Source organism: Delphinapterus leucas, chromosome 2 (assembly GCF_059928025.1).
Source record: "Delphinapterus leucas isolate spDelLeu-1000000601 "Yukka" chromosome 2, BTC_Dleu_Yukka2, whole genome shotgun sequence".
Taxonomy (NCBI): Eukaryota; Metazoa; Chordata; class Mammalia; order Artiodactyla; family Monodontidae; genus Delphinapterus; species Delphinapterus leucas.
Window position 1 is genome coordinate 69,440,298 of NC_143130.1, and position 26,568 is coordinate 69,466,865.

The 26,568-nt window shown below is 50.4% G+C and overlaps 1 protein-coding gene and 1 long non-coding RNA gene across 6 annotated transcripts in view; one reads left to right on the plus strand and one right to left on the minus strand.

Moving 5' to 3' along the window:
• Positions 1-1,771, minus strand: part of LOC111177765 (uncharacterized) — a 10,254-nt gene extending 8,483 nt beyond the window's left edge. The window contains exon 1 of the long non-coding RNA XR_002645461.3: positions 1,276-1,771. This is a non-coding gene — a long non-coding RNA (uncharacterized LOC111177765). The remainder of the gene's footprint in view (positions 1-1,275) is intronic.
• ANP32A (acidic nuclear phosphoprotein 32 family member A) overlaps positions 1-26,568 on the plus strand; it is a 40,184-nt gene that overhangs the window by 2,055 nt on the left and 11,561 nt on the right. Inside the window, exon 1 of one of the 5 annotated variants that reach the window (XR_016392060.1) lies at positions 110-26,355. The exons of 3 other annotated variants lie outside the window; for them this stretch is intronic. Coding sequence is in view for 1 of the 2 variants with exons in the window: in XM_089907066.1 (XP_089763192.1) it covers positions 26,317-26,355 (39 nt within the window). In the remaining variant the exon portion in view is untranslated. Of the gene's footprint in view, positions 1-109; positions 26,356-26,568 lie in introns of those variants that run through there. One more of the 5 variants, XM_089907066.1, reaches the window with a different exon arrangement.

The following is a 26,568-nucleotide window of genomic DNA, read 5'->3' on the forward strand; positions in this document are numbered from 1 at the left end:
AGCTGCCCAGAGCTGGTGCCTGTGGTGGGTATTGGCTGGGTCCAGATTTATGCGGGCTTAGCAGACACGCAGCTCCGGGATGGGAGTTTGCCTTCCCGTCGCCGTTATTGATTGGGCAGTAGCGGGAGTACGGCCGGAGGAAACTTAAACCGATGGGAACTGGGAGGCTCGGGCAAAAGCCTACCCCCGAGGAGGGGAAAGGTGAGGGTGGGTTACTCGAACGCCCGTTTTTGTCTCCCTCTCGCTTTCAAACACTGTTTTATGTGAGTTGGAGGCTCAGCGGAGGAGACCCCGGGTCTGGGGCGGAGACGCTGGCTGACTTCTCTCGTGGCCCCTCCGGGGACCAGCGGAGCGCGGGCGGGAGGACCCCTCACCCCAGCCCCGTGGCCAGGGTTCCACAGAGTTGGGAGTTTGGGGTAGCACTGTGCGCTGACCTGTCGCCCCTCCAGCCCGTTAAAACCCTAATTCCTGGCGCAGGCAGGCCTTGCTTCCTCTTTTCTCTACTTCCTCCCCCAAACCTGAGTGAGACTTTTGAAAACAAGATCCTTTTTGTGCCCCCCCATCATAACGCAGCTGTGGACTGTAGACGTGCAATGCCTTATGGCGCGCAGGGCGGGGAGGGGGTGGCGGAGGGAGGGGAGGGGTTGCCCGCCGGAGGACGCTGGAGTTTCCGCGAACAATTTGCCGGCGGTTTGCCTTTCTCTGGCCGGTTTCATCCCAGCTTGGACCCCGAGCCAGAGGATTGGGGGGCTGGGTGTGGTGATGGGGGAGGGGGCCGGAGCCGCGGGCTTCCCGCGTACTTTCCGGAAGCCCCCCGTGCGGAGGGGGAAGGGCGCCAAGTAGGGGGCCGGGGTCGCGGAGGGAGGGTGCGGAGGCGCGGTTCGCCCGGCCAACCCTATCGCCGCTGCTGGCCAACTGGGAGCGAGATCGAAAGCGGGTCGAACCGGCTCTTTAAACTTCCCGAGTGTGTGCTGGGGGAGGGGAGCGCGCCGCGCCGAACTGGGAGCGATTTCTCACGCTTACGCCCCCTCGCCTTCGAGTCTCCCGGCCCACACGCCTGCCCCCTACCTTGAGGCGGGGTGGGGCGCGGGTGGGGGTGGAGGGGGCACTTTCTGTCCGTTTGCGGAGGAGGGGGAGAAAGCTAGCTAATGAGGGACAAAAGGGGTGAGGGAGGAGAAACTCGGTTTTTTAAACGTTCTTAAGACAAATAGCTCCCAGAGAGCGCCCCCTGCACCCCTCCCTGCCGTGCTCCCCCCAGGGCCCCCACACACCCACCTTCGGAGCCTCTCCCAACTCTGATCCGGGGGCTGGTGGCCACGCCGCGACGCCGAAATAGGACAAGCAGCCATGTTTCCCGGGTCTCGCGCGGCCCGCCCCTCCCCTCCCCCATGGCGCGGCCGGCGCCGAGCGCGGGGCTCCTAATGCGGGCGCCAGGCTCCATGCGGCGCAGGGCGCGGGCCGGCGGTCGGGCGACCCGGCGGCCGGGCCTCGCGCGCGCGGGTCGGGGCGCGGGCGCGCCGGACTGGCCCCAGGGCGGGCCTTTTGGCTTCCCGAGCTGGTTTGGAGCTCGAGGTGTTTTATTTATTATTATTGTTTTTGTAACGGCCAGGCCTGCCGGAGGCCGAGCCCGAAGGGCGCCGAGGCGTTACTGGGGGGCAGGGGCGGCCGCCGGGGCCCTGCTCGCCTGTGGCACGACTGCCGGGCGCCGGGCTGCCATTTTGTCACCGTGGCTGTTGTCCCTGGGTGGGGGGGGGGGCGCAGACTTGCGCCATCGCCCCGACGGCCCCGGACGTGGAGGCAGCAGGGGGAGCGGGCTCCGGGGACCCCCAGTTGTGCTCTGGGCCCCAATGGGGGTCCCCGCCCCTTGTCAACGGCCTGAGGCTCTGCTGGAGCGTTGCGGCGGCCGTTGCTCCGGGAGGGCGACGATCCTCCCGGCGAGTGCTCCCCCCACCCCCCAGCGCGCTCCCTGCCTCCCCCGCCCCTCTTCTCGCCAGTATTTCGTCCTTCCTCCTGCAGGCGTTTTAGACGTAGTTCAGTGTGGCCCTAAAGACGAACGGATCGCCCTGGTGTTTGCTCTTTCTGCGGAACTGATAGGAGGGTGGGGGGAGAAATTAAACATGAGGTTTCTTTTGGCGGGGGGGGGGGCGCACGCGACTCTAGCGGCCCTGACTGAAGCCGAGGACAGCAGCCGCTTAGCCGGCAGGGACGAGTTGATGCGTTGGGGAAACGCCCTCCGGGGCTGGGCTCTCCGGGAAGGTAGGTCGCGCTCGGTGTTTCAGGTGGGTGTTGCAGCGCCCTGCTGGCTGCTAGGGGAGGCCCCCTTGCTCTCTCTCTGCCCCTCCCCCTTTTATTTTTGCCCAGGGGAAGGCAGCCACAGTAGTAAATGTAACCCTAAACCGAAAAGATTAGGGAATAAGGCGTTGCTTTTTAAAAAGTAAATAATGTCTTTTTTTTTCTAACTGCCTTGCTCTGGCTGTTGACTGTGAGCCAGGCAAGGCATCGCGTCGCCGGCATCTGTCTGAGACTTTTTAAAAGCTGATATCCATGCTGGTTAAGCACCTCACAGGTTAAGCTCTGGTAGACGTCTGCATGGAGACTAGCTTTCATGGCAGTGCCCTGACAAGACTGCCCAGGAAACCAGGTTTAACTTTGACCTTTGGAATACATCACATCATGTTTTCCAGACTGACTTACTGCCTAATTGGGTTCAAGTAGGCTGATATTAACTCCAGTTTATGCAAGCCTACCAGGGATCCAGAGGCAGAAAATTGAGCATGAGTTCCACATGGACATGGTCAGTTATGTTTTGGTACTGGATTGCTGCTGCTCATGGTAGTTTTGAGCCTGAGGGCTTCACGGGGGAGCTGGGTAGTAGAACCACACAGGCCTAAGTGTAAATTCCTCGTGTCACAGAGGTAAGATAAATTAACCTGCCCTGCCCCTGTGATCTCAGGCCGGTTAACTTAACCTACCTCTTTGATCCTTGGTTTCCTCACCTGTAAAATGGGAATAATCCTATTTAATGAGTCAGTGACAAAACTGGCTGGATCGGGCCCTCAGGTGCTCAGTATGTGGTAGTGTTATTCTCAGAGAGATAGGGGGGTGTGATGCAGCACAACTTTGGGCATTTCTAGGGTTTAGAGAACAACAATAATAATAGCTGACGCTTGTATAGCACCCATGCTACGCCTGGTACAGTTTTAAGTGGATTACACGTATCAGTTAATTTAGTCCCTACAGCAGCACTAGGAGGCAGGTACTATTATAATCCTTATATTAACACAGGAAATCGAGGCATAAAGATGTTATCACAGCCAATCTGCATACTCAACCTCTATACCCCCTCCCCTGAAGTACCCTCACTTGTAAGAGACTGTGGGGAAGAGCTTTTTCTTCCTTGGCTTTGAAATATTGCCACCTTATGAGAGAGTTAGAAGACTGGACAGCCTCCTGGTTGAAGATACTGAGGTGGGTGGTCAGGATCAGAGGCTCTCTGGCTTGTCGGTTTTAAGGGGGAGGCCATACATACACTTCCCTAGTTTGGGTTAGCACATCACATCTGGTTAGAATCTGGCCTTTTAGGTGTTGGGGGACACATTTTGAGGAATGAGAAGATAAGCAGGAGCCACTCAGGCAGTGGTGTGTGTGGGATCGTGCGTGTAATGCATTTCCCACTTTTATTATCAGACAAAAAGCTGAACAGAATTGGCATGTCCTTGGTTTCCAGGACCTAGTTTACTAATAACACTTCATGGATCATCTCACTTAGTCCCCCAACAACTCCTTAAGGATAGGCCAAGCAGGGTGACATCCTCTGTTGTGAGGGTGAATCATCCAGGCTGGGAGAGTAGGTCAAACAGCTGGTAAGCAGCAGAGTTGGGTTTTCCTCCCACTGTAAAACCAGAGGCCCTTAGTTAGACAGTAAGGACTTTGAAAATTGTATAGTCTGTTGGGTCCCAAACGTGGCCCATCACCAGAATCATCCCGGCGCATGTAGAATGCAGATTCCTGGCTCCACCCCTGGACATTGGTTTAGCACAGGCATTGCCAAATTTTGGGTGAACTGCCTGTTTTTGTATCACGAGCTAAGAATGATTTGTACATGTAAACACTGCAATCAGTTTGATGATGTGGAACACTGAATCCCAGTTAAGGGAAATGTTGTCTCCCTTTCCCCCCTGCAAGGAATTATACTTGTCTCCTTGGACCTTTATTAGGAAAAAAATTGTGCTCATTATATGTTTTGAATTTTATCAATAAAAGAATTGTGGAAACTTGTTTTCTTTCATTATAAAAGTGCCTATGTAGTATTGTCAGTTTTGCCTTTAGGTAAAGTTTACTATCTTGCCCCTTACAGAAAAAGTTCGGTAATCCCTAGTTTAATAGATTGTGGAGAAGGACCTTGGGATCTCAGTTTTTAAATTATTAAATTTTTTATTAAGTGTGTAAGAAGCCTTTCTTCTGGGTCGTACCTTAGGGGTCTTTCCAAGTCCTTTGACATGTGCCTTTTTTGTTTGTTTGTTTGTTTTTTTGTGGTACACGGGCCTCTCACTGTTGTGGCCTCTCCCGTTGTGGAGCACAGGCTCCGGACGCGCAGGCTCAGCGGCCATGGCTCACGGGCCCAGCCGCTCCACGGCATGTGGGATCTTCCCGGACCGGGGCACGAACCCGTGTCCCCTGCATCAGCAGGCGGACTCTCAACCACTGCACCACCAGGGAAGCCCTGTGCCTTTTATCTAGTTGATGTCTGGTGGAAATCAGCCTCAATCCATGAACATCCATAAGAAGAGAAATCGTACTTGTTGCTGGTGTAAAATTGAGCATCCCTTCTATCCAGAAGTTATTCTGTGTAACCAACCGAAATTCTTCATCTTGCATATTCAGGATATTTCAAAAGGTTTTTGCATACCTTGTAGTTAAATGGTTACCCTTAAGTTTTAGATGTCTTCTCAGAGCTAGAGAAAAGGAGCTTTGAACTGCAATGGTTTGAGCTTTGAGGTCTGGAAGGTGCAGCAGCTGTGTACCTGGTGGCTGACATCAGAACTTCAGAGCACAGATCACTGGAAAGCACAGATAATCCTAGAATCTCTAGTTTGGGCCTGCTGCTCTTCCACCGTGCATGTTGCCTGGGGAACGTACTAGCAGCAAAGTGGCTTTGAGTTCCAGAGCCCTTCTTTCTACCTCTCTAGCCTCTTGTGCCTGAGCTAATAAGCAGAAGGAATGGATAGAAAATTGGCCAGGCCGCGAGAGGAGGCGATAAATCCAGGAGGGTGAATCCCAGTCCCCATAACCGTGGCCTGTACTTTAAGGACAGCAAACTGCAGACCCAGTTCCCTCTCTGGGCCGCTGCTGCACCACCAGCCTCTCAAGGTAATACAGGCACCTTGATTGAGCTTTGGGGGCTGGTCGTCTAGAGCTTCATTTTATATTAATTTTACCACATTGAAATAAAAAACCTCAGGGCTGTTGGGGATCTTTTATGGAGATTGTGTAGGATGCTCATCAGATGTCTCGTTACCACGGTGCCTGCCCTCTACTCTGGTGTATCACTTAGGAAAGGAGCAGAGAGAGCTTGTTGCTGAGTGGTCATGAGCCCTGGTCGAATGAGCTTGGCTGAGTTGTTGAGCCTGAATTATGACTTGGTGAAGAGGAGGCTCATTACTCTGGTGTCCAGAGGGGGTACTCCCTTACAGATGTTCGCTACCATGCCCTCCCAGGCAACACACACATTTTGACCTGTCCACCACCTCTAGCTAGTGCTCTAGTCTCCTAGGAAGTACCCTCTCCCAGTCCCCCATCACCACTTCCTTCCTCCCACAAGCAAAGTAGAGAAATAGTGACCTGAGTCTGAATCTTATATTACATTGTAATATAATTATATGACAAATGATAAATAACCCAACAATGATGTTTTCATTAAAGAGATGGAGTCTGGCAGGGATGGAGACTTGTGAAGGCATCTGTTATTCCGAACTTCTCATTTAATAAAATGGGTTGAAGCTAGATGAACAAAGCTGCCGTTGGCCTGGGCCCCCTTCCCAGACATGGAAGCAGCCTCCCTGCATAGTAGAACCAGTTGTCCTGATGACATTTGTTAACACGAAGCCTATAAAACGAGATAAGATGTCTTTGTTCACTGGCACTGGGCCCCATCGAGTGCCTCCTGGGCCACACCCTGAAACCCCTATGTTTTCACTCAAATTTATTTTGTTTCAGCTTCACAGATGCCCTGGTGCACACATCTGTTGCCGCCTTTTACCCGAACTTGCTCCAGGTGGCAGATCTAAAAGATGAGTTTACTTGACCCCACGATCACTTACTCTAATGTGGATTAAAGTCTGGGTTATCTTTCCCAGAGGGATTTGCGTTTGGAGATTCTGGTTTGGTGAGGAAATTACCAGAGAGCTATTAGAGACTTGGGTGCCCTTCCCAGCCTTTCTGTTAACTAACTTGGACAGTTGTTTGGCCGCTTTGGGCCTCTGTTTTCTCCACTCTAAAATGGGAGTGTTGGGTGAGGTCAGTGACTTTCAAACTTTTTGTTCCTATACTAAGAAATATGTTTGAAAACACTACCCAGTATGTATATATGGACACATACAGAGGTTATCTGAAAAGCTGACGGTATGCTCCCTTACTGGGAATAAAACACTTATATTCATTAAAAAAAAAATGCTGGCTTTGACCCATAAATTGATTTCATTACTTGTTGGAAAGACATTAAAAGATGAATATTAATGCTCGTTCCTTCACACTCAAATGTTTTGTGGTTTGATTTGGAGGAGTGCGGGAATGCCATTTGCAGCTTTGTGAAATCTCTCCGCCGAGGGTCAGTAGTGATTCCTCCTGCTTTGAAGCCATCTCATCTTGGGTCCTATGTTCTCAAGCTGCTCTCCTAGCCCTTTCCCAGCCCAGACCTTCTCACAGCATTATGGAATCATTATCCTAAATTCCTGCCTGGATGGATGCCTTCCAAGTCTCCTGGTTGTGCCAGCAGCCCTCCGCCAAGCATGTTCCTCCACCCCCTTCTCTCTACCCTCACTGCCCCCCCCTTTGTCTTTGTAAAATGACAATGTAATAGTGCCTACCACACAGTCTGGCACAAAGTACGGGCTCGATAAACATTAGATGTCATTGTTATTATGGTCTGTTTCTAGACACCACAGTTGGCATTCACTTAAAAAAAAAAGTTTACATTATCAACAGACACATTATATCAAAAAGTAACATTTGTTTCAGTGGGGAAAGAGGTTAGAAGCTAGAGATTCAAACTTGCCAGTTGTTTTTCCCCACAAGCAATTCAACAGTAAATGTGTTGTTTCTCCATCTAATGAGTGTAGCTCTAGCATCTAAACATCATGGAACAGCCCCAGCACTGGATTCTAAATAGGTAGTTTCTGCTGAGGGTAATAACATGACTCTCCCTTTTCCTGGGCAACACCTGGTCACTACCTAAAGCGAGTAATTCAGACTCTACTCCTCAAACTGCCTACCAACCCTCCACCCCCTCCCTCCCAGCCAACGACCTTCCCCTCACAGAGAAAATGGAAACTTCCTGGTTTCCTAAGAAACTCCTAGACCAAACCTGTACCCAGCTCAGCTGTCCTTTGGGTCTTACCTGTGCCTGCCTTTCAGTTACCTTTTTCCTCCTGGGCACCTAGCTACTCTCCTTTGGATCCTTCTCAAGCTTGGGGTGTTTCTCCCATCTTAAAGCAGACAGGAAATGTCCCTTGATCTCCTATCTCACTCTAGCAACTGGCCATCTCTCCCCTTTTACATTCAAACTTCCTGAATTGTCTAACCACCTTCTCCCTTCCCTCACTTCTCTCACACCTCAGCCTCCACAGCTTCCTAAACAGCTCCCCGAGTCCCAGCAGCCCTTACTGTCTTTTACATGACTCCTCAGCAGGAGTACTGTATCCCCATCCTTGACCTTCATGAGATATGTTCCCCATTACCTCCCCCTTTCTCCAGTATTTCCCCTACGGCTGTGGCCACTCCTCAGTTTCTGCGGTTCTTTGGCCCTCCTCTCTGCAGCCGTGAAGTATCGGACTCAGTCAAGCCCAGGCCCTGAGCTCTCTCTTGTTCTGTATTCCCTCCCCACAAAATCTTGTTCTTCCTCACTGACAGCTGCAGGTACTTTGTGGTGCTTGGGGTCTGACGTTTACTGTTAACATCTCCGGCCTGACCTCTTGACTGAGCTCAGGACGCACCTAGTGTCTCCCCCCGAGTGTCCCCAGGGCACCCCACATTCAGCATGTCCATTGGGAACCCATGGCCTCTGCAACCTCCTCCATCCTCCCCACATGCACACGTGTGATCTTTCCATCACAAATCCTGTCAGTTGAAAATATCATCCAGCCGATTTCCCCTGCACAAAGCCCCCTTGAAGCCATGCTTCAGCCTTGTTAGAATGATCTTACCAAAATGCAAGTGTAATCGTGTCACCCTGTACTTAAAATACACCATTGTCCTTAGGATAAAGCCCAAAAGCCTTAATAAGACCAACAAGAGTCCTGCGTGGTCTGCCTCTTACTCTCATCTTTTCCCTCACCCCCCTTTCTCACTGCGCTGGCCTCACTACCGTTTACGCTCTCAAATCTACTCCACTCTGGAACTGCCACCATTACTTCCCTAGCATCTAATCATCTTTATGATCTCCTTCATCCGATATCCCTCCTCTGCTCTAGGTCTTCTTTTGTTCTAAAACTCTTATAGAAATTTCCTTCAAAGAGCTTCAGTTTGTAATTAGACATTCCTGCGTGTGTTTGAAATGGCATCTCTGTCCCCATGTAGCCGGTAGGCTGCATGATTGATGGGACCTGTTTGGGCTCAGCAGTGCACTTGGCACGTGCCAGGCATTGTAGAAGTATTGGTTGAGTGAAGGAGCCATGGTCCTTGTACGTTCTTGTCATTTTCATCACCCACGGTCTGGTGAGCCAAGCACGAAGCCACTGAAACAAAGCATCCGACACACCACTGTGGTTTGGTGTCCTCAGCTTTCCCAGGGTCAGTGTGAGCTCCTGCCTCTGGGTGGCTGATTCACACCTTCTCAGCCTAGTGGTCTTCACGTTTTTCTGGGTTTTATATCCCGTGTCGGTAAAAAATTTGAACCTGAGCCCTGGCCCCGGTGTGTCTCCCTTTAGTTAGGAATTATTCACATACACTGCCTATAAATATGTACATTGTAAAACCACCAAAAAATTAAAACTTAAGAGGTTAAGTTAAAAAATATTAAAAGTCCGAGGGTTTACTTCCTGCAGCCCCGTGGATTGTCTGGGGATGATCCACTTAGGGGACCACTCCTCCAGTCAGTTGCTTTTTTTTTTTTTTGAATTTTTAAATTTTATTTTACTTATTTTTTATACAGCAGGTCCTTATTAGTTATCTATTTTATACATATTAGTGTATGTATGTCAATCCCAGTCTCCCACCACCGCCGCCACTTCCCCCGCTTGGAGTCCATACGTTTGTTCTCTACATCTGTGTCTCTGTTTCTGCCCTGCAAACTGGTTTGTCGGTACCATTTTTCTAGGTTCCACATATATGCGTTAATATACGATATTTGTTTTTCTCTTTCTGACTTTGCTCTGTATGACAGTCTCTAGATCCATCCACATCTCTAAAAATGACCCAGTTTCGTTCCTTTTTATGGCTGAGTAATATTCCATTGTGTGTGTGTGTGTGTGTGTGTGTGTACATATATATATATATATATATATATATATATATGTATGTATATATATACATACCACATCTTCTTTATCCATTTGTCTGTCGTTGGGCATTTAGGTTGCTTCCGTGACCTGGCTATTGTGAATAGTGCTGCAGTGAACATTGGGGTGCATGTGTCTTTTTGAATTATGGTTTTCTCTGGGTATATGCCCAATAGTGAGGTTGCTGGGTTGTATGGTAGTTCTATTTTTAGTTTTTTAAGTCACCTCCATACTGTTCTCCATAGTGGCTATGTCAGTTTACATTCCCACCAACAGTTCAAGAGGGTTCCCTTTTCTCCACACCCTCTCCAGCATTTGTTGTTTGTAGATTTTCTGATGATGCCTATTCTAACTGGTGTGAGGTGATACCTCATTGTAGTTTTGATTTGCATTTCTCTAATAATTAGTGATGTTGAGCAGCTTTTCATGTGCTTCTTGGCCATCTGTATGTCTTCTTTGGAGAAATGTCTATTTAGGTCTTCTGCCCATTTTTGGATTGGGTTGTTTGTTTCTTTAATATTGAGCCAGTCAGTTGCTTATTTTATTTTTAATTTGGTTACGAAAGTTCACGGCATACAAGAAATGCCTGTGTCTTATTAAGTGCCCTTTCCTTATTAAGATCTTCCTCGCCCTGGTGTTGATGGGTAGGAGTGGAGAGCATTCTTAGCCCTTCTTTGATAAGCAGAGAAGATCCAGTGGTCTGCCTGAGCTCCCCAGCAAATCAAGCGTCTGTTGCCCCATGTCAGTTGGGTGCTGCCTGGTCAGGCTGTGTGCACAGACCCTCCTAAGTTCCCTCAGGTCGTCCCTTGGGGTCCAGTAAAGCCAACTCCTGGGCTGCTCCTGAAGATGCTTGGAATAGCCCAGAAGCACCTGAGATGAGAGGATTCCATCAGCCATAGACTTCAGCTGGTCATTGAAGTAGGGGGGAGGAGGCTTTCTCCTGCTTATCCCTCAGGCTGGAAATAAGTCAAAGGCAGGATCTGTGTGGGCCAGAGGGAAACCTGGAGGAGAGAAGCCTGCCGGTGTTCCCGTGTGTTTTTGTGGGGCACCATCAGCAAGGTTGTGCCAGGACTCTGCAGTCAGAAGTGCCCAGAAGGTCTGGATCGGTGGATTCTGCCGCCTCTTGCAGAAGGCGTGAGTGAATGAGGGAGATTCCTGAGTGAGTGGGGGCTGCGGGGAAGCACAGCCCTTATAGTAAATTTAAAGGGATTAATTGTAGATTTCTTCAGGGGCGTGCATCATGAGGAGAGACCCATCCCACGTAATGTAACCAGCTTTCCCCTGAGCCGTTGGCCTCACCAACAGGCCCAAATGGTGTGGCTGTGGAGGGGAGGGTGAGGGGAGCTCACTTTCACTGACATGGGTTGTGTGCACAGCCTCCAGGATGATGCACGGGGCTTTAGGAATGCTCTGTAAGTATCCGTGTAGCAGGTAGAGTTCATTGAATCTAGTTACTTATGTCCTGGGCTGGGGGCAAGGGATATGAACATGGGGGAGCGGGTTACAGAAAGCTGGTACTTACTGCCCGTTTCTGTGGTGGAGCTGGGGAGGCATATATATGTAAACACAGCACATAGGCAGGAGGAAAGGTGTGTGGTTGGTAAGGCAGATTTCAAGCCCAGCTGTGTATCAGAACCACCAGGGGAGCATTTTGAGAAATTCCCAGGCTCTACCCAACTCCCGAGTCAGTCTCCCAGGGTGGTGCCCAGTCTGTGTATTTTTAGAATGCTCTAAAGGGGTTCTCTAAAGCAAAGTTGGAAGCCGCCACATTGAGGCGGGGTGCAGAACTTCACAGCGGGTAGGAAGAAGTAAGCTAAGCGGATGTAAGAGAGAGGAAAATGGAGCAAGGAAAACAGGAGATTGGAAAGGATGCAGGATTTAAGCTGCTGAGGTGCTGCGACCCGGTCCTTGGCCTGCTCACTGTATCCCCCCGCCAGCCCCACCCGCCATGGCCACACACATTTCACACGTGCCCAGATTCCTGCTCATCACACTTGTGAGTTTTCATTTACTTGTATCTCATGAGGCTGCTGAGTGCTAAGTGGGATTTATTGAGCAAGGCTGGACTTGGCCCATCCTTGATCTCCAGGGGACTGAGGCCAGTGGGCATTTTGTGAAAAGGAGGGGACCAAAGGGCCAAGCAGTCAGATGTACTGGGCTGTGCCAGGGACTGCTGAGCCCTGTGGGTGGAGGATAATCTAGTAGGTTACGTTTTTAAGCCTCAGTTGCCTCATCTGTAAAATGGTGACTAACACTAACACCTGCTTCCCAGGGGCTGTTGTCAGGACTGAAAGAAATAAGGTTCATGCCAGGTGTGTGTTGTGGACAGCCCCTGAAGATTAGTAGATTCTAACCAGCCTGGGCTTGATTGAGCTGCTGGAATGAGGGGGAGCCAGCCCGGCTAAAGAAGGCCCTTGCTCAGTGTCTGAGCTTGTGTGTGGTGGGAATACTTCTTGGGAGAGCTGTCTTTGCCTGCCTCAGAAGGAGGCCTCACTTGGAGCTGCTCAAGCAGGTGGGCGAGGGCAGGACGGGTCCCAAGCAAGGGACAGAGCCCCCAGTTTCTTGTTGAGGTGGGGCTGGAGCTATGTCAGCCAAGCTGCAGACATCCCCTGCCCCAGGGCCTCCCTTCCCATCGTGGGGTAGGCGTTAGAGGCTCTCTACCAGGCATGCTCTGTGCCAGCAGCCCCTCCTTCCTCTCAACTCCCCTCCTGGCTACAGAATTCTGGGTCTGCCCCGCTCAGGCCTTTATCTTTCATCCAAACAGCTCCTGAGAGGTCTCCTCCAGGAAGTCTTCCTTGACTCACTGGAGGAAGGGGAGCAAATTATGTCCATCCCAGGTGATGTCAAGATGTAAAGTCCCCAGGATTTCTAGGTCATGCAGCAGTGTTCTCTCCACTAATTCTGGGATCACCTCCTTAGGGTGTGCGTGGTGGCCCCTCTCTCCTTGGATTAGTCAGTGTCCCTTTATTCCCCCCTGCCGGAGGGCAGCGCTGACGGTTTGCAGAGCCCAGCACAGCTCCCCTGTAGCTGGGTGCATCAGGAAGGCGCTGTGATGATGTCATGTGGCCTCCAGCCTCCCGCCTGGCTGCCAGTGGGAAGGATCTGTCTGTTCTGGCACAGGGGCCTGTTCCATATGGAGGGCCAGGAACAGGCCATTGCAGTCACTCGGGGCGTTCCTTGCACTGCTGCACGTCTCCCTTTCCCCATGGAGATTCGGGTGTACCCCGGTGCAGCCCAGGGAGAGTGGGCAGGCGTGGACTTGAGTAAAGCTCCCCAGCTGTCTGGGAGGCCTGAAGAAGCCTCTGCAGAGGTTGGCCTGCTGCCATGATGAGTGGTTCTCCTCTGAGCCCCCATCTAGTTTGCAACTCCGTTGCAGACATGCCTTTGTGAGTCTCGGTTAAGAGAGCTGGTGTGTCTGTACGTTGAGGTGTGTGTGGTCTGGGAGTCTGGGGAGGCTTCTAGGGTAGGGCCCTCCGGGGGCTGCTGTGTGGGGTGAGGTAGAGCAGCCAATCTGGGAGGAGAAATGGAATGCTGGCTTCTTAAAAGCGAGGGGGACTTGGCTCAGGGCAGACAGTTGGCCTCTGTAGACACTCAGGAATCTTCCCTCAGATCCCGTGGCCAGTGTGGTCATTGTCAGGAGTAGACACCCAGGAAGGTCAGATGTGAGAGTGAAAAAGCACCTCTGAACTTGACCTGTGGCCTTAGACTCCAGCGAGGTCTGAATCCCTGTTTGAGGTGTCCACTGTGCTGGAAACCAGACTCATATTGGGCACATGGCTTGCCAGCCCCAGGTGGCTTATTATGTCCATAGATGTCCCTGATGATGAGCAGCGCTGGCCAGCTAGTGCCTGATGGTAGCCAGAGTTGTGAGGGTGATTTCTGAAGATAGAAAATACTGTGGAGGGTCATTCGTTTCCACATATTGATTGAATGCCCGCCCTGTGCCAGGTCCTTTCCTGAACATTCCGGATACAGCAGTGAACAGGACAAGGACATTATCTGGGCTGCCCATGTGGGGCTTCCATTCCGTCGAGGGAGCCCATCAATAAGTTAAGCAAAGGCATGACTGCTGGTGTGATAGGTCCCACGAAGACAGATAAAGCTGTGTTAAAGGGGATAGGTGACCCAGGAAGGCTTCTCTGACACGGTGGCATTTGAGCAGAGGCTCAAGTAGCCTACACTGGACTTGTGGCCCCCCTGAGCCAACAACTTAGAATGTCTGATTTGGAAGCACCTACGAATCATCTTGCTGAGGAGAAAGCTGAGGCCCAGCGAGGTTAAGATGAGAATTCATGAGCTAATGACATGATACAAAAGAGTGACAAACTATAACTGGCCAGTACTCTCTGCTCTCAACCTTATGCCTCTCCCCAGACCAGCTGACCCTCTGCCTTTTCGTCCCATAATGTCTTTTATCACCCTCTTGAGGCTCGCACTTTAAAAGATTGGTACTTCCAAATTGCGTTGGTTAACAATAGTAGATTTATCTTCTCATTTGTGGCTGGTGTGTTGGGGGTTGGGGAGCAGGAACACATCTGTAACTGCCAGTCAGCCCCCCAGGCATGGCCTCGCCGCCGGGAGCTGGTTATGCTCCTGTCTCGGCAGAGATGCGGCCCGGTTTGGGTAACGACAGGCTCTTGCTTCTTTTCACGGTGGGATTTCTATCCATCCTTCTGAAATAGCAGAGTTTCTTGAAGGACCCCTATTGGTACTCTTTGGATTCCATCTGGATCTTTCAGGCCCTCCCCACCTGGTTTGGGGGGCCAAGCGCCTTTGAGTGGGCAAGGGGGACCCTGCCAGAGCCTCTGATGAAGGATAGTAAGGCAGAACTCAGAGGCCCCGGAGCTTATTTTAGGGAGAGAAACCCACAGTTAGGTCAGATCACAAATCCAGCCATGACCCACCCTCTCCCGAGGACCGGGATGAGCCTTAATTGGCTGATAGTTTTCATCTGGAAGCAGGCGTCTTGCATGAATATGAAAGGAGCTGCTGGTGAAGTAAGACTTCATTAATCAGCCTGCTAGGAGCCTGGCTTCCCAGTATGATGGGGGCTGGGTAATTTGATGCCTCCTGTTCTGCTCTGAGCTTTTAAAGGAAAGGCACTAGATTTTCATCTCTTTGCTAAGTATTGAGAGAAAGTAGTATCTTTTGTATGTGTTTTGTTTGTTTTTAACTGTTGTGGTGTCTGGCACATGGGTACTCATTTGTTCTTATTTCATCTATACAGAAACACTACGAATGAATGGGATTATTCCCACTTTAGCAGATGAGGGAAGTGAGGCTCAGAAAGCTAGTGAACTAGCTCAAGGTCACATAGTACTGAGGAGCTGTGCTGGGTGCAAAGCCAGGTCGTTGGCTTCAGAGCAATGCGTGGAACCTTGCGTCTTAACTTTGACCTCTTGCCTCCTCTCAGCCACTTTTGGGGCTGCTGTTAATATGGAAAGACTCTACACTCCTGACTTCCATTTCTTTCTTTTCTCTGCTGCATTTGTTCCCCCAGGAAAGCAAAACAGATGATGCCGGAATTTCAGATTTTTTAAAGTGTATTATTGTGAAATAGAGCACATTTAAAAGTAAACAAAACAAATGTGAGGTTCAGTGATTTTTCTCCTTCAGGTTTTTTTTTTTTTTTCCTTTAAATGATTATTTTACACTGTCAGGGAAATCCCAACAAAATCAACTTTATCCTTGCCCTTCTGTGCCAGGGTCTTTAATAAATATGTGTCTGGGTTTCCACTGACAGCTCAGATGTACTTCAAACATGAGGGCTTGTGCACACAAATGAGAAATATACCCAGGATACCTCACAGTACGAAAGAGGGTTTGGAAGGTGGGAGAAGGCCAAATCATTCTCCCATAAAAGTGGGCTAAGACATAATTAGGGGCTTGGGTGCTGTCTCAGAAACTAATAGTGCATTCCAGCCTTCTGTAAGGAAAGTGTTGTGAACGGGCATGGCAGTGAGCGTCATGTGTTTTGCCTAGAACACCTTGCTGCCCTTGCCATCAGTAAGACCCCTTCTGGGACAGGAGTTAGGCTTATCCCTTGTTGAGTACCTGCTCCGAGCCTTGCTTCGTGTTAGGTACTTAGCAAGCATTACGTTTTGATCCTTTAGAACGCCCCCTACAGTGCAGGTCTGGCCACCCTGTTACCAGACAGGGAAACAAGCCCACAGAGGTCAGGTGGCCTTCAAGGCACACTGAACTTGCCCGTGTGCTGTAGCAGTCCCTTCTGCTTGTCTATCCCAGACTGAACACTCTGGGGGCAGAAGGCAAGGATACCTTTATCGTTGGAGCCTGGTGCAGTGCCTAGCATTTGGTAGGTTCTAAGTAGTAGTATTGAACGGATGGAGGCGAGGTAACTTGTTCACACAGGTACAGTGGTGAGCCCATTAGATTCTAGAACTCCCAGTCTCTACGACTGCCGCCCTGCAGGTCAGAAGTGGTGTCTCATTCCGGCTCTTTGGTTAATAAGCTGGGTGAATGCAAAATGACACATGTGCCAGCTTATCTGTATTGCAACGTTATAGCAAAAGATTGGAAGTAACTCAAATACTCACCAAATAAGGGACTGGTTAAGAAAAATGATGGCACATCCACACAACGGAACACAATGCAAATAAGAAACAAGGACGGTTTTTTGCATACTGTATATTACACAAACTTCATGAAAAAAGGCAAGGCAAAGATCAATGTATAATATGTTAATTTGGTATAAAAGAGAGAAAAATAAGATTCTTCTTTTTTTTTTGGCTGTGTGTTGGGTCTTCGCTGCTGTGCGCAGGCTTTCTCTAGTTGCAGTGAGCGGGGGCTACTCTTCCTTGCAGTGCGCAGGCTTCTCGTTGCGGTGGCTTCTCTTGTTGCAGAGCAGGGGCTCTAAGGCGCGTGGGCTTCAGTAGTTGTGGCACGCAGGCTCAGTTGTTGTGGCACACGGGCTTAGTTGCTCTGTGGCATCTTCCCAGACCAGGGCTCGAACCCGTGTCCCCTGCATTGGCAGGCGGATTCTTAACCACTGCGCCACCAGGGAAGCCCGAAAAATAAGATTCTGAATTTGTTTGTGTATGTATAAACAAACTCTGGAAGGATTTTTAATGGGTGGAATAGTTACTGGAGAGGACGAGAAGGAGAATTAACTGTATATGTTGAGAATGAAGTGGCTTTGGACTAGCTAGTCTATGTATCTGGGCTTCAGTCTCCCCATCTGTAGTGAGGTGATTGGATTAGATCAAGGCTTCATGTGGATGGCATGGTGTATATATTGTGTATCTCTGGTTTTCATGGGCTTTTCCAGGAGCTGCTGACCCTGTCCTAGGATGGTCTGCGGACCCTTCTTTCGTTGGTGGCCTGGACTTGGATCAGCTCAGGCTGCTGGAGAAAGACTGGGGTGATGCAGAGAGCCAGGAGCCTTCTGCAGAGGGGTCGGGCCCAGTTCCTGTCCCCATTCCTGGGACTTTATCCTCTGAACACCCTGCCCTGATGTGACTCAGTTGGTTCTTCCCCTAAATGAAGGATTACAGAGAAGAGAGACTGTTCCGGAGCATTCTGGCAAAGTGCTCCAGTTTAATAGGAAGAAAGAAAAATGGCAGCATGTTTTCCCAGGTTATTTTTAATGCTTTTCAGTTCAGCAAACATTTATTGTGAGCTAAGTGCAAGGCGGTATGGGGGAATCAGCTGCATAACACCTCCTCTCTGCTCTCTGGGGTGCCAAGTTTTGGGTATGAAACTTGCTCGTAAAATTCCTCCCTGTACCCTCCAGGACAGCACGGTTTACCTCATCCAGTCCCACAGAGATTTGTGGGATCGGTAGGGATTCTTCTCTCCATTTTACAGATGAGGAAATTAAGTCTCAGTGAAGTCTTGCCCAAAGCCACACAGTTCCTAAGTGGTAAAGGCTGGAACCAAACCACATTTTCTGACTACTTCTCATGCACCCAAACGCTCATAAGCAAAACCTTCTGCCATAGGCTATTCCCCAGGGGTGTAGCCAAGGGCCGTTTCTACTGGGAAACATTGGGTGAGCACAGTCCTGAGTAAAGCTCCTTTTTTCCTCTAAGGACAGGCAAGAGAAATCTCAGGCTTATGGTCAGGTCTTGGGTCTTACCCCCTTTGCTGTGGTCCAAACAATTCTGACTTCCACTGCTTGTGAAACCCATCACCCTGCCACCAGTTAGGTGCAGAATGTCCCATGGGTGTGCACGAGTGCGTGTGACAGACAGCGCCTTCTCCCCACCCCTTTCTCACTCCACCACTTCCTTTCCTTCCCTTCCACAAATTCCGTTACCACCACCTGTCATCCTAGCTGTTCCCCCAAAAGGACCAAGCATGTTCCCTGCTCAGGGTCTTTGCCCTGGCTGTGCCCTCTGCCCTCTTCACTTGGCTTCAAGTCCCCACTGAAAGCTCAGCTTGGATCGGCCTTCCCTGGTACGCTTTGTAAAGTCCTCTCTCGTCATGATCTCTTTTCTTTCCCCTTTTTCCCTTTGTAGCAATTATATAGGTTGTATATAGACATATACACTTATTGGCTTATTATCTCACTCCTCCACTAGATTGTAAACCCGTGGGCTAGGCACCCAGTTTTGGTCTCTGCTGTTTGGTCACTGCCTAGCACAGGTGCCCAGCATCTGACAGATAACTCTGTTGATATTGTTGAATGAGTAAATCGGGCCTGTGGCCTAAACACATAATGCTTCTTTAAAGAGGAAAGAATCAATCATAGCGTTTTAAGAGGTGAAAAGACCCGAGGCTCATCTCTTATGCGGGACTTCATCATACAATATTATTAATTCATTTAATAATTGTTCAGTGCTGTTTATATGTACGGTTCTTTGCAGACGGTCACTGAGCAGTCTCCAGTGCGTATGCTTACTGGGACAGGGGGATCACTGATTTTCTTAGAACAGCCTATTCTTTCGTGGGACAGCTGTAAAGATTTGCTGTAAAGATTTAAGCACCCTCTTATGTTTTACGTTGGGCCAAAAACTACGTATTTGTAATTCCTGCACACTGATCTTAGCTCTTGGGCTGCTGGAGAGCACAGAATAAATGTACTTTTATTTGCATACGACTCTCCTTCAAATAATTGGAGAGAGAGAGCTATCATGAGTCACCGCCACCTCTGGCCTAAACATTACTAGTTCCTTCCATTGTTCTAGTGTCACGGTTTTCAGAAGCCTTCCCACCCTTGTCACCCTCTTCAGGTTTGTTCTGCTTCAGGTGTTGGAGTTTCTGGTTTGGTCCCATCAGAGCAGAGTGTTCTGGGACGGCCTTGTCTGTGTTGGCCACCTTGGCGGGGACCTCCTTTATGAGCTTCTGATGAAGACTAAAATCTCTAGGCTCTTTTTTTTTTACATCGTCTCTATTTATCTAGCCCCTCGCTGACTCTTCAAGAATCATGAAGGCTTTTGTTTTGTCTTCGTTTTTAGCATTTTAAGATTACAGCAGCTGTAAATCTGTGAACAGCAATGAATTCAACCTGTACTATATTTTAAAAAACAGTAAATATACGTAAAGCTCTGTCACCAAGATCTAGGTGAAGAGGGTGGAACTATGGAAGTAATGAAAAACCCACAGAGCCTTTAAGTTTCTCCTTTCTGCCCTCTTTTTGACTGCCTGTGTCCTTTTCCCAGTGTCCATCTGTCCCCCCCGCCCTCCGTGTTCCATCCCTCCCCCTCCTTCCAGCAGCCCCTCACCTCCGCTTCCTTCCTTGCTCTCCTTCCATTGCCTCCTGTTTTACCCCTTCTAGCTAGTAGCATATGGAACTAACAGTACTCCTTAGCATTTCCTGCACTTCCATCACCAATACTTTTACTTACCATAAGCACTTAATTTCCAGACGAAGGCAGGCTGCACATGTCACATTTCTCTAAGGGAGGAAGAGATTAAATTCCTTCGTACGTGTGACCCTCGGCTAATTTGTTTTGCGGTCTTGGAGAGAAAAAACTTTCAGTCCCCAGCTTTATGTTCTTTTGCATGATTGGTTCCCTTTTCTGCCCACATCAGCGGTTTCCGATTGGTGGTTGGACACGAGGGCTTCAGTGCCACGGTGTTTGCTCGGCTTCTGTCATTGCCCATGTGGCTGTCATTTTGGTAGAGGTGGCAGGGAAGGAGGCCAAGGTCGAGGGTTTCTTCTCTGAGTCCACTGAGCCCTCCCTGGCCCCTTCTGCCCTGCCAGCCCTCCTGGGGTACATGGAGAGGCAGGCAGGGGTCGGGGAGGAGGGCTGGGTCCAGGCCTGGGGCTCTTTTCCTAACAGCTGTTTTCTTTCTCCTACTCCGTTTCCTCTTGCTTCAAGGAGTTCACCATGGAGAGGCCTGTGTCTTTGGGGTGCGGGCCCTAAGAGGATTAAGAAATGGCCCACGGTTTGGTTCCATAAAGGGCTAACTGTGTGACCTTGGGTGAGTCACGGTGTTGGTTTCCACCTGGCCTTGTTAGTTGCCTGAGGAGCTGGACTGGATCCAGTGGTTCCCTAGAGTTACGATGAGGGAATCCTTTAGTTCTCTGAAGCACTTTTCTAAAGCCGACTGGAAATTTGGCAGGGGCCCATACGAGGGCTGTGGGAAGTGTCTCAGCCCGAGTCTGAAGGCATGGTGTCTTCTTAGATGGGCTGTGCTGTTCGCCTGGGCTGGGTAGGGGCTATGAACCGCTGGCCTGTGGATCTCTGTGTGGTGAAGCTGAGGAAATGAATTAACTTCTGTTTTGCAGACCATTCTTCCACTTGGTCCCTGGCGAGTGGGTAGCTGTCACCACCCACACCAGACCCACGGCAGAGACGCTGGGCTGTGTCCTCTTTTCAGACCCTGCTGACTCGAGGACTCTGGTGGGATTTCCACAAGTGGTCCCAGCCCAGCTGGGCTCAAATCCCTGAAATTGATTTCAGGAACCCAAATTAGCCACATCAGTGCAGCTGGGACAGGGGGCCCAGGAAGCCCTTTTTGTATCGTTTTGTTGATTTGCCCGCGAGTGGAGTTAGTGGAGTGCTTTGCTTCCAAAAGTGAGTAAGGGGTCAGAGCCATTGCCTTCCCCCGCTCCATCCTTTCCTCTTGAGTGACCTGGTCCAGTTTGACCACTTAGCCAGCCCCTCTGGGCAGGGCACCAGCAGGGGACACCAAGACCTCAGACCATAGCAAGGCTGTGTTTGGAGGGGAGACCACAGGACGAAAGACTGCCAGGCATCCTGTGACCGAGCCATGGTTCTCTGAGGGCCCTGGTATAGGTGGACAGGGACGGTTTCCAGGGGGTGGGATCCAGTTGTCTGTGGATTCAATGAGGTGATGCCTGGGGAAGCACTTCGTAAACTGTAACGTGGGGAAGAAATGCCAGGTGGTGTCACTGTGTTTGCTGCCAATCAGGGAGGCTGGCAGAGGGGTGAGGCAGGGACAAACTTGAAAAGAGGCACAGGGTTTTAGTCAGGGGACATTGATGGTCGGGGGGCTGGGAATTCTCCCCTGGATTTGGCACTTGACTCCCTTAGCCATTAGAGGCTTCTGGACAAGGAGTGATGGGCCATGACGTGGCATTATCAAAACAGCATTTTGGGAAGGTTGCCCAGGATGTACCCCCTCTGCTCTCTGGGCCTTCCTCTTCACTCTCCTCAGGGCTCTTCTGTCGCATGGGGCCAGTGCTGTGGCTCTTGGATCATCATGGATGGTGTGGTTTTTTATGAACCACAGGATTGCACAGCAGGCAGTAGGACCCCATGTGTTGAGATACCTGCTCCAAGCTGCCCTGTAAGGTGGCAGGCATCAGATGGGGCGCTGCTAGACTCCATCATTCGGAGCCCAAAACCTTGAGCCCTGGGGGCTGTTTTTATGATCCCGGTGTGTTTTAAGAGACTACATGATTGATTTTCGCATTTCAGTAATTATCCGGGATAATTGCCCGGCGGCCCAGATTTCCTTTTTGGCATCCCTCAACGCGATGAATCCTGGGCTCCTCTGGCCCATAAAATCTCCCATCTCCTTTTGGGGAACAATGATTGAGTTTGGATGTGGGGCAGGACTAAAAGTGGGTGGACCCACAGAATTTTGAAACTAGAAGGGATCTCGTGTCTGTCTGTCCAGTGTGCGGATTCGGGGACTGTAGAAGCCCAGAGAGTGTAGATGTGACTCCCCCCCCCGGGGCACATCTCAAGTTAGTGGCAAAGTGGGCCCAGAGTCCAGGTCATCAGACTGCCTGACGAGCATCCTTTGCACCAAACCTCCGTGCTTCTTGTCCCTCTTCCTTCCCCTGGTCACCATTCAAACACTGCCTGCTGGGACTGCACCTTCCCTGGGCTCTGCTTCCAACTCCTGCTTCTCACACCTTCCAGTACCCGCTGAAGGTAGCAAGGGACACAGCCAGTTAGAAGATGCAGCCTGCTAGATTTTCGCTTGATCATGTCATTCACCAGTTCCAAAACCCTCATCTCTCCCTGTCCCCACTGCACTGTCACCCCCAACACACACACACACACACACACACACACACACACACACACACACACACACACGGTAAAAGTCAGACCCAGCTTGACTCCTCCCCACTTCCTTTCCCGCAGACAGCACTCCGGGCCTATTTTCTCCGGCTCTGGGAATTGTTCACCTGCTGTTAAGTCAGGCAGGGCTAGGGCAGGGCTGAGCAATCAGGGAAGGCTTCCTGCAGGAGATGGAACTGACAAGTCCTTGAAGTGGAGTAGAATCTAGACTGGCTGGAAGAGAGGAGTGAGGTTCAAGGGGAGGAAAGCAAAGGCATAACATTTGCTTTCCAGCTCTGCCAGGCTTCACTAGCTAAGCAGGTCCATCTGATAAGCCCAAAGCCCAGCTCCTATACCAGTTGTGCCAGTCCTGGGGTTACTGCCCTGAGTCTGTTCTTCTGGCCGGAGAAGCATCTGCAGTGGCACCAGCTCCTCTGTCTTTGGCGAGGCAGAAACCAAGTCCTCCCCAAGCTTGGGGCAGGAGGTAGGAAGCAGGTTCCAGGCCGCGAGGGAGCCAGTCACAGGGTTTATGTTAATGTGGGCCCTCCCCCAGCCGGCGCTTAGCCTATTACCCAGGCCCTGCCGACAGCTTAATTACCGCCGCAGCGAGCCTCGGCCTGCCTTCCATGGTTCCCTAAAATAATAAGGATGGCGTCACCGACTTCCCGCGCCATGTGCTCCCACCCGTGCCTTCAGAGCTCTATTGTAGGAAACAAACAAAATCCAGAGACCCAGATGCTTTTTTTCTTAGAGAGATTTTTTTGTTTGTTTTTGTTTGTTTGTTTGTTTTAAAGTAAGGTGGGACTCTGCCCCTTAGTTAAGATTTTAAAAGATCTTTAAGAGGTATGGAGACCTGAGTCTTAGCTACCACTGAGGCTGCAGAACAGCCTCCTATTAGCAGAAGCACGAAAGCTACGTGGTTGATTCCCCGGTCTTCCACTGGGGACTGATTTCCGATCAGAGCAGCGGCGTGGTGTGGTGTGGTGTGGCAGGAGAATCACGCAGCTTGGGGTTCCTGGGCTCTTGGCCAACTCTGGACCTTGCTTCTTCCTCTAGAAAAAGAGAGCTAAACTAGACCAGCATTTTGCAAACTGTGGGTCACATTATTTTTAAATTATTTTTTAACGTAATAGAAAAGAGTAATTGTAACAGGGTAAGTTTTGTTTCAGTGTGTATTCCTATACACACACAAAAACATATGTGTGCTGAGCCAAGGTGTTAATGTATTTTTTATTGTGGGTTGTGGTCAGAAAGCCACTGACCTAGATGATCCTGAAGGCCTTTCTAAGCTTTCGAAATGTCCAACTTTTCCCCCAGAGCCTGACTTTTCCCCCATGGAACCCGACTGATTTTTGCATCTTTTGCCACACTGACTGTTAAGCAGAACTAGAGATTTTAGGGACAGAAGCACAAGTGTCTATCACTGCTATCGATCACCTCTGAGAAGAAGCCCATTTCCCCTCAGCCTCGGTGTCTCAAACAGTTGGTCTTCGAGCCAGAAACGGGATCTGCAACAGGGGATGGCCCATTTAAAAGCTGACCTATTTAAAACCCATGAGCACCAAAAAAACACGGGGTCAATCTGATTTAAGTCTTCTGTTGGAAGCCTGGGACCTGAAAACTAAATTGGTCAGGGACTGACAAGGTTGAAACCAAAGCTACAAATATTTATTACATTCTTGTTTGGTGAAAGAAAAGAAGATCAGGCTTCGAGTTTCGTGGGACAAACTAAACAAAACAAGGTGTAGGTATAAAATCCAGCAGGGGCTGTCTTCTGGGCACAGCATCTTAGCCATCCAGAACGTGGAGAGGCTTCTGTTCCATGAGGAAGCCTTGAGGGCAGCAGGGGTGACTCAGATCTGCGGGCCTGCCTTGATTCCCATTCTTGTGCCTTGACTCGGTCCACAGGCCGTGGATTGGGGAATAGGCAGGTGGCTTTTTCCAAGCTGGGGATGCTCTAAGTGCATTGTTTCATCTAATCCAACCCTAAGTGGTGGGCACTATTGTCATTGGAGGAAACGAGCTCAGGAGAGGTGAGATGATGAGCTTGCAGTGGGGCATTTGAACTCGAGCCAGGTGCGTCCGACTCCGGAGCCTGCCTTCTGCCCACCTGTCCACATTGCCTCAGGAAGTGCTGGAAAAATAAAGAGCAGCGCCCTCTCGAGCTTCCTTCGCTCTGGTTCTGGCCTTCAGAGGGCTCTGCTTTAGGCCCAAGCTGTCCATTTAAATCAGGGCCAACTTCATGGGCATGTGACCTGTGTGGTCACACAGGCTCCATGCTTAGAAGGTCCCTCCCTGCTCTTGGGTTTAATGCGTTCCTGTCACTGTCTGGGAATCCTTAAAAAATTTTGAGCAAGGGGTCTCCCGTTTTCATTTTACACTGGGCCCTGCAAATTATCTGGCTGGCCCTGGCTTTGCTATAGTGCATCCCCTTTCTTGGTCTTTCTGGGTCCCTCCTGCCTGTCCTTAGTGTGCCCATCCTCTCGGGGTGGAGGCATGCGAAGCATGCACCCTGTTCCCAGCCTCGGGCCTGCTACGTGGCACAGTGGACTATAGTTGTTTACCAGGGGTCTGTCTCCTCCTAGCCCGCCACCACACCTCTTGCTGGCAGGGACCCCCAGCTGTGGCTCTCCGTCACCTCCGTGTCCCCTCAGCTGCTCAGATGGACAGTGTCACAGGAGCTTGCTGGGTGGAGAGAGGGGTTTCTTACGGGCAAGAGACCTGAGTGCAGACCCTTGGGTCGGGTCAAGAAGAGGGTGCACCATTGACCTACCTCCTCTTGGGGCTTATGCTTACCTGGGGGGACACAAAACACACGAGAACACGTTGTTGTTATTGTTTATAATAAGGGAGGGCTTGTTCAACGTGTATCGGACCGGTTGCACTGTGTCACGATGCTTTGTCTCCCTCTGTATGCCCCAGCACCTAGTGCTGTGGCTGGCACGATAAGCAGGAACATTGGTTAGGCAGTTGCTCCGGTGTCCGCTCCCTGCTAGGCTGATTACGGAGAAGGACAGTTCCTGACCTCTAGGAGGATCGGATGCTTAATACGCGATTAAATGATTCATGCGGCAGCTGCCCTCGGTGCCCCGGGATGCTCAGAGCTGGGCGCAGACGGCTTCCTGGGGAGGCGGGCTTAACTAGATCTGTAGGCGAGTGTCAGAGGTGGGCAGGGGGCGATGAGATTGGAGGAAATGGGGAGACGTCGAGAGTGGAGGGCCTCCTTGGGTCAGTTTAGGACCTTGAATTTTTTCCCAGAGGCAGCGGGAAGCCAGGAATGTTTTCTAGGCCAGAGTTTGCACTTTATAGGTTAAACAGATATCATCCTCCCCTTTCTTCGAGGCAGAGCCTGAGACCTCAGGGATCGAGTCAGAGTCATTCAGCCAGCCAGGCCTTGGCCTCCGGGTGGGGGCCTATTCCCAGTAGTCCAGCATTCCCACTGTTACGTGGACCCCATTTGGAAGCAGAAGCAGACTTAGAGTGACTTAGATGACCGTGACCAGGACTGCAGTGCCGGCAGTAGAGAGGAATGGTCAAATGTGAGAGATCTGTAAAGACAAGATTTCACAGTTTTGAAACAAGCAACGGGTTGTTCCTTAGAGTAATAATGTGTTCGTGTTTATCACAGACAGTTCAGCTCCCCTTGGTGAGAAGTGACTGCTGCGTCCTTGCTTTGGGGACAAGTTTTTCAGGAAATGCCGGAGCCGCGCAGTCTGATTTCTTGGGAACCCTCAGTGCCTCCCCACTACTATCTCCGGGGGGGGGGGGATGGGGGGGGCGCTGAGTATGAATATGCAGACACTTCTTGGGTGTTAACGCTGGAGGAATGAAGCAAAGGATCCTGTGGAGGGTTTTTGGGGTGATTGAAAAGTTCCCGATACAAGCAGAGTAATTCCAGTTTTGGGTTCTGGAGAGAGTAACCGCATTCGGATATTTTTAAACGGCCAGTGGAGTTGGGAGAGAGTCTAAACCCAAAGTACAAATTTTCGGTTTAATTTTAACTTTGCACTTAGCTCACACCCATGGTTTGGCGGGGAGAATGGGCCTCACTTTTTTTTTTTTCTTTTTTAAGCAGAATACACCCTGGATGTAAAAGGGACGTTCTCTTCACATGGAAGGGTTTGCAGCAGCAGCAGCAGCAGCAGCAGCGAGCAGAGATGGGAGGAAGCGGGCTGGAATTGCAGCAGGGTTTCAAAGTCAGTTTAAGGAAGGTTGGGGTGGGTTTGACGTTTTGAAACACGTTAGCCTGCCCGGGAGCTGTAAGAAAGCGTGGGCTTGTGTGGAAGCAGGTGGAACAGGGGGTGGACGGCATACCTTCCACAGGTCAGCTTTTGGGCTGGAGTTTTTGTTTTTTCCTGTTTGGTGCATTACAGACACTTCACAGGCTGCTTACTTGCCATACCCGATGT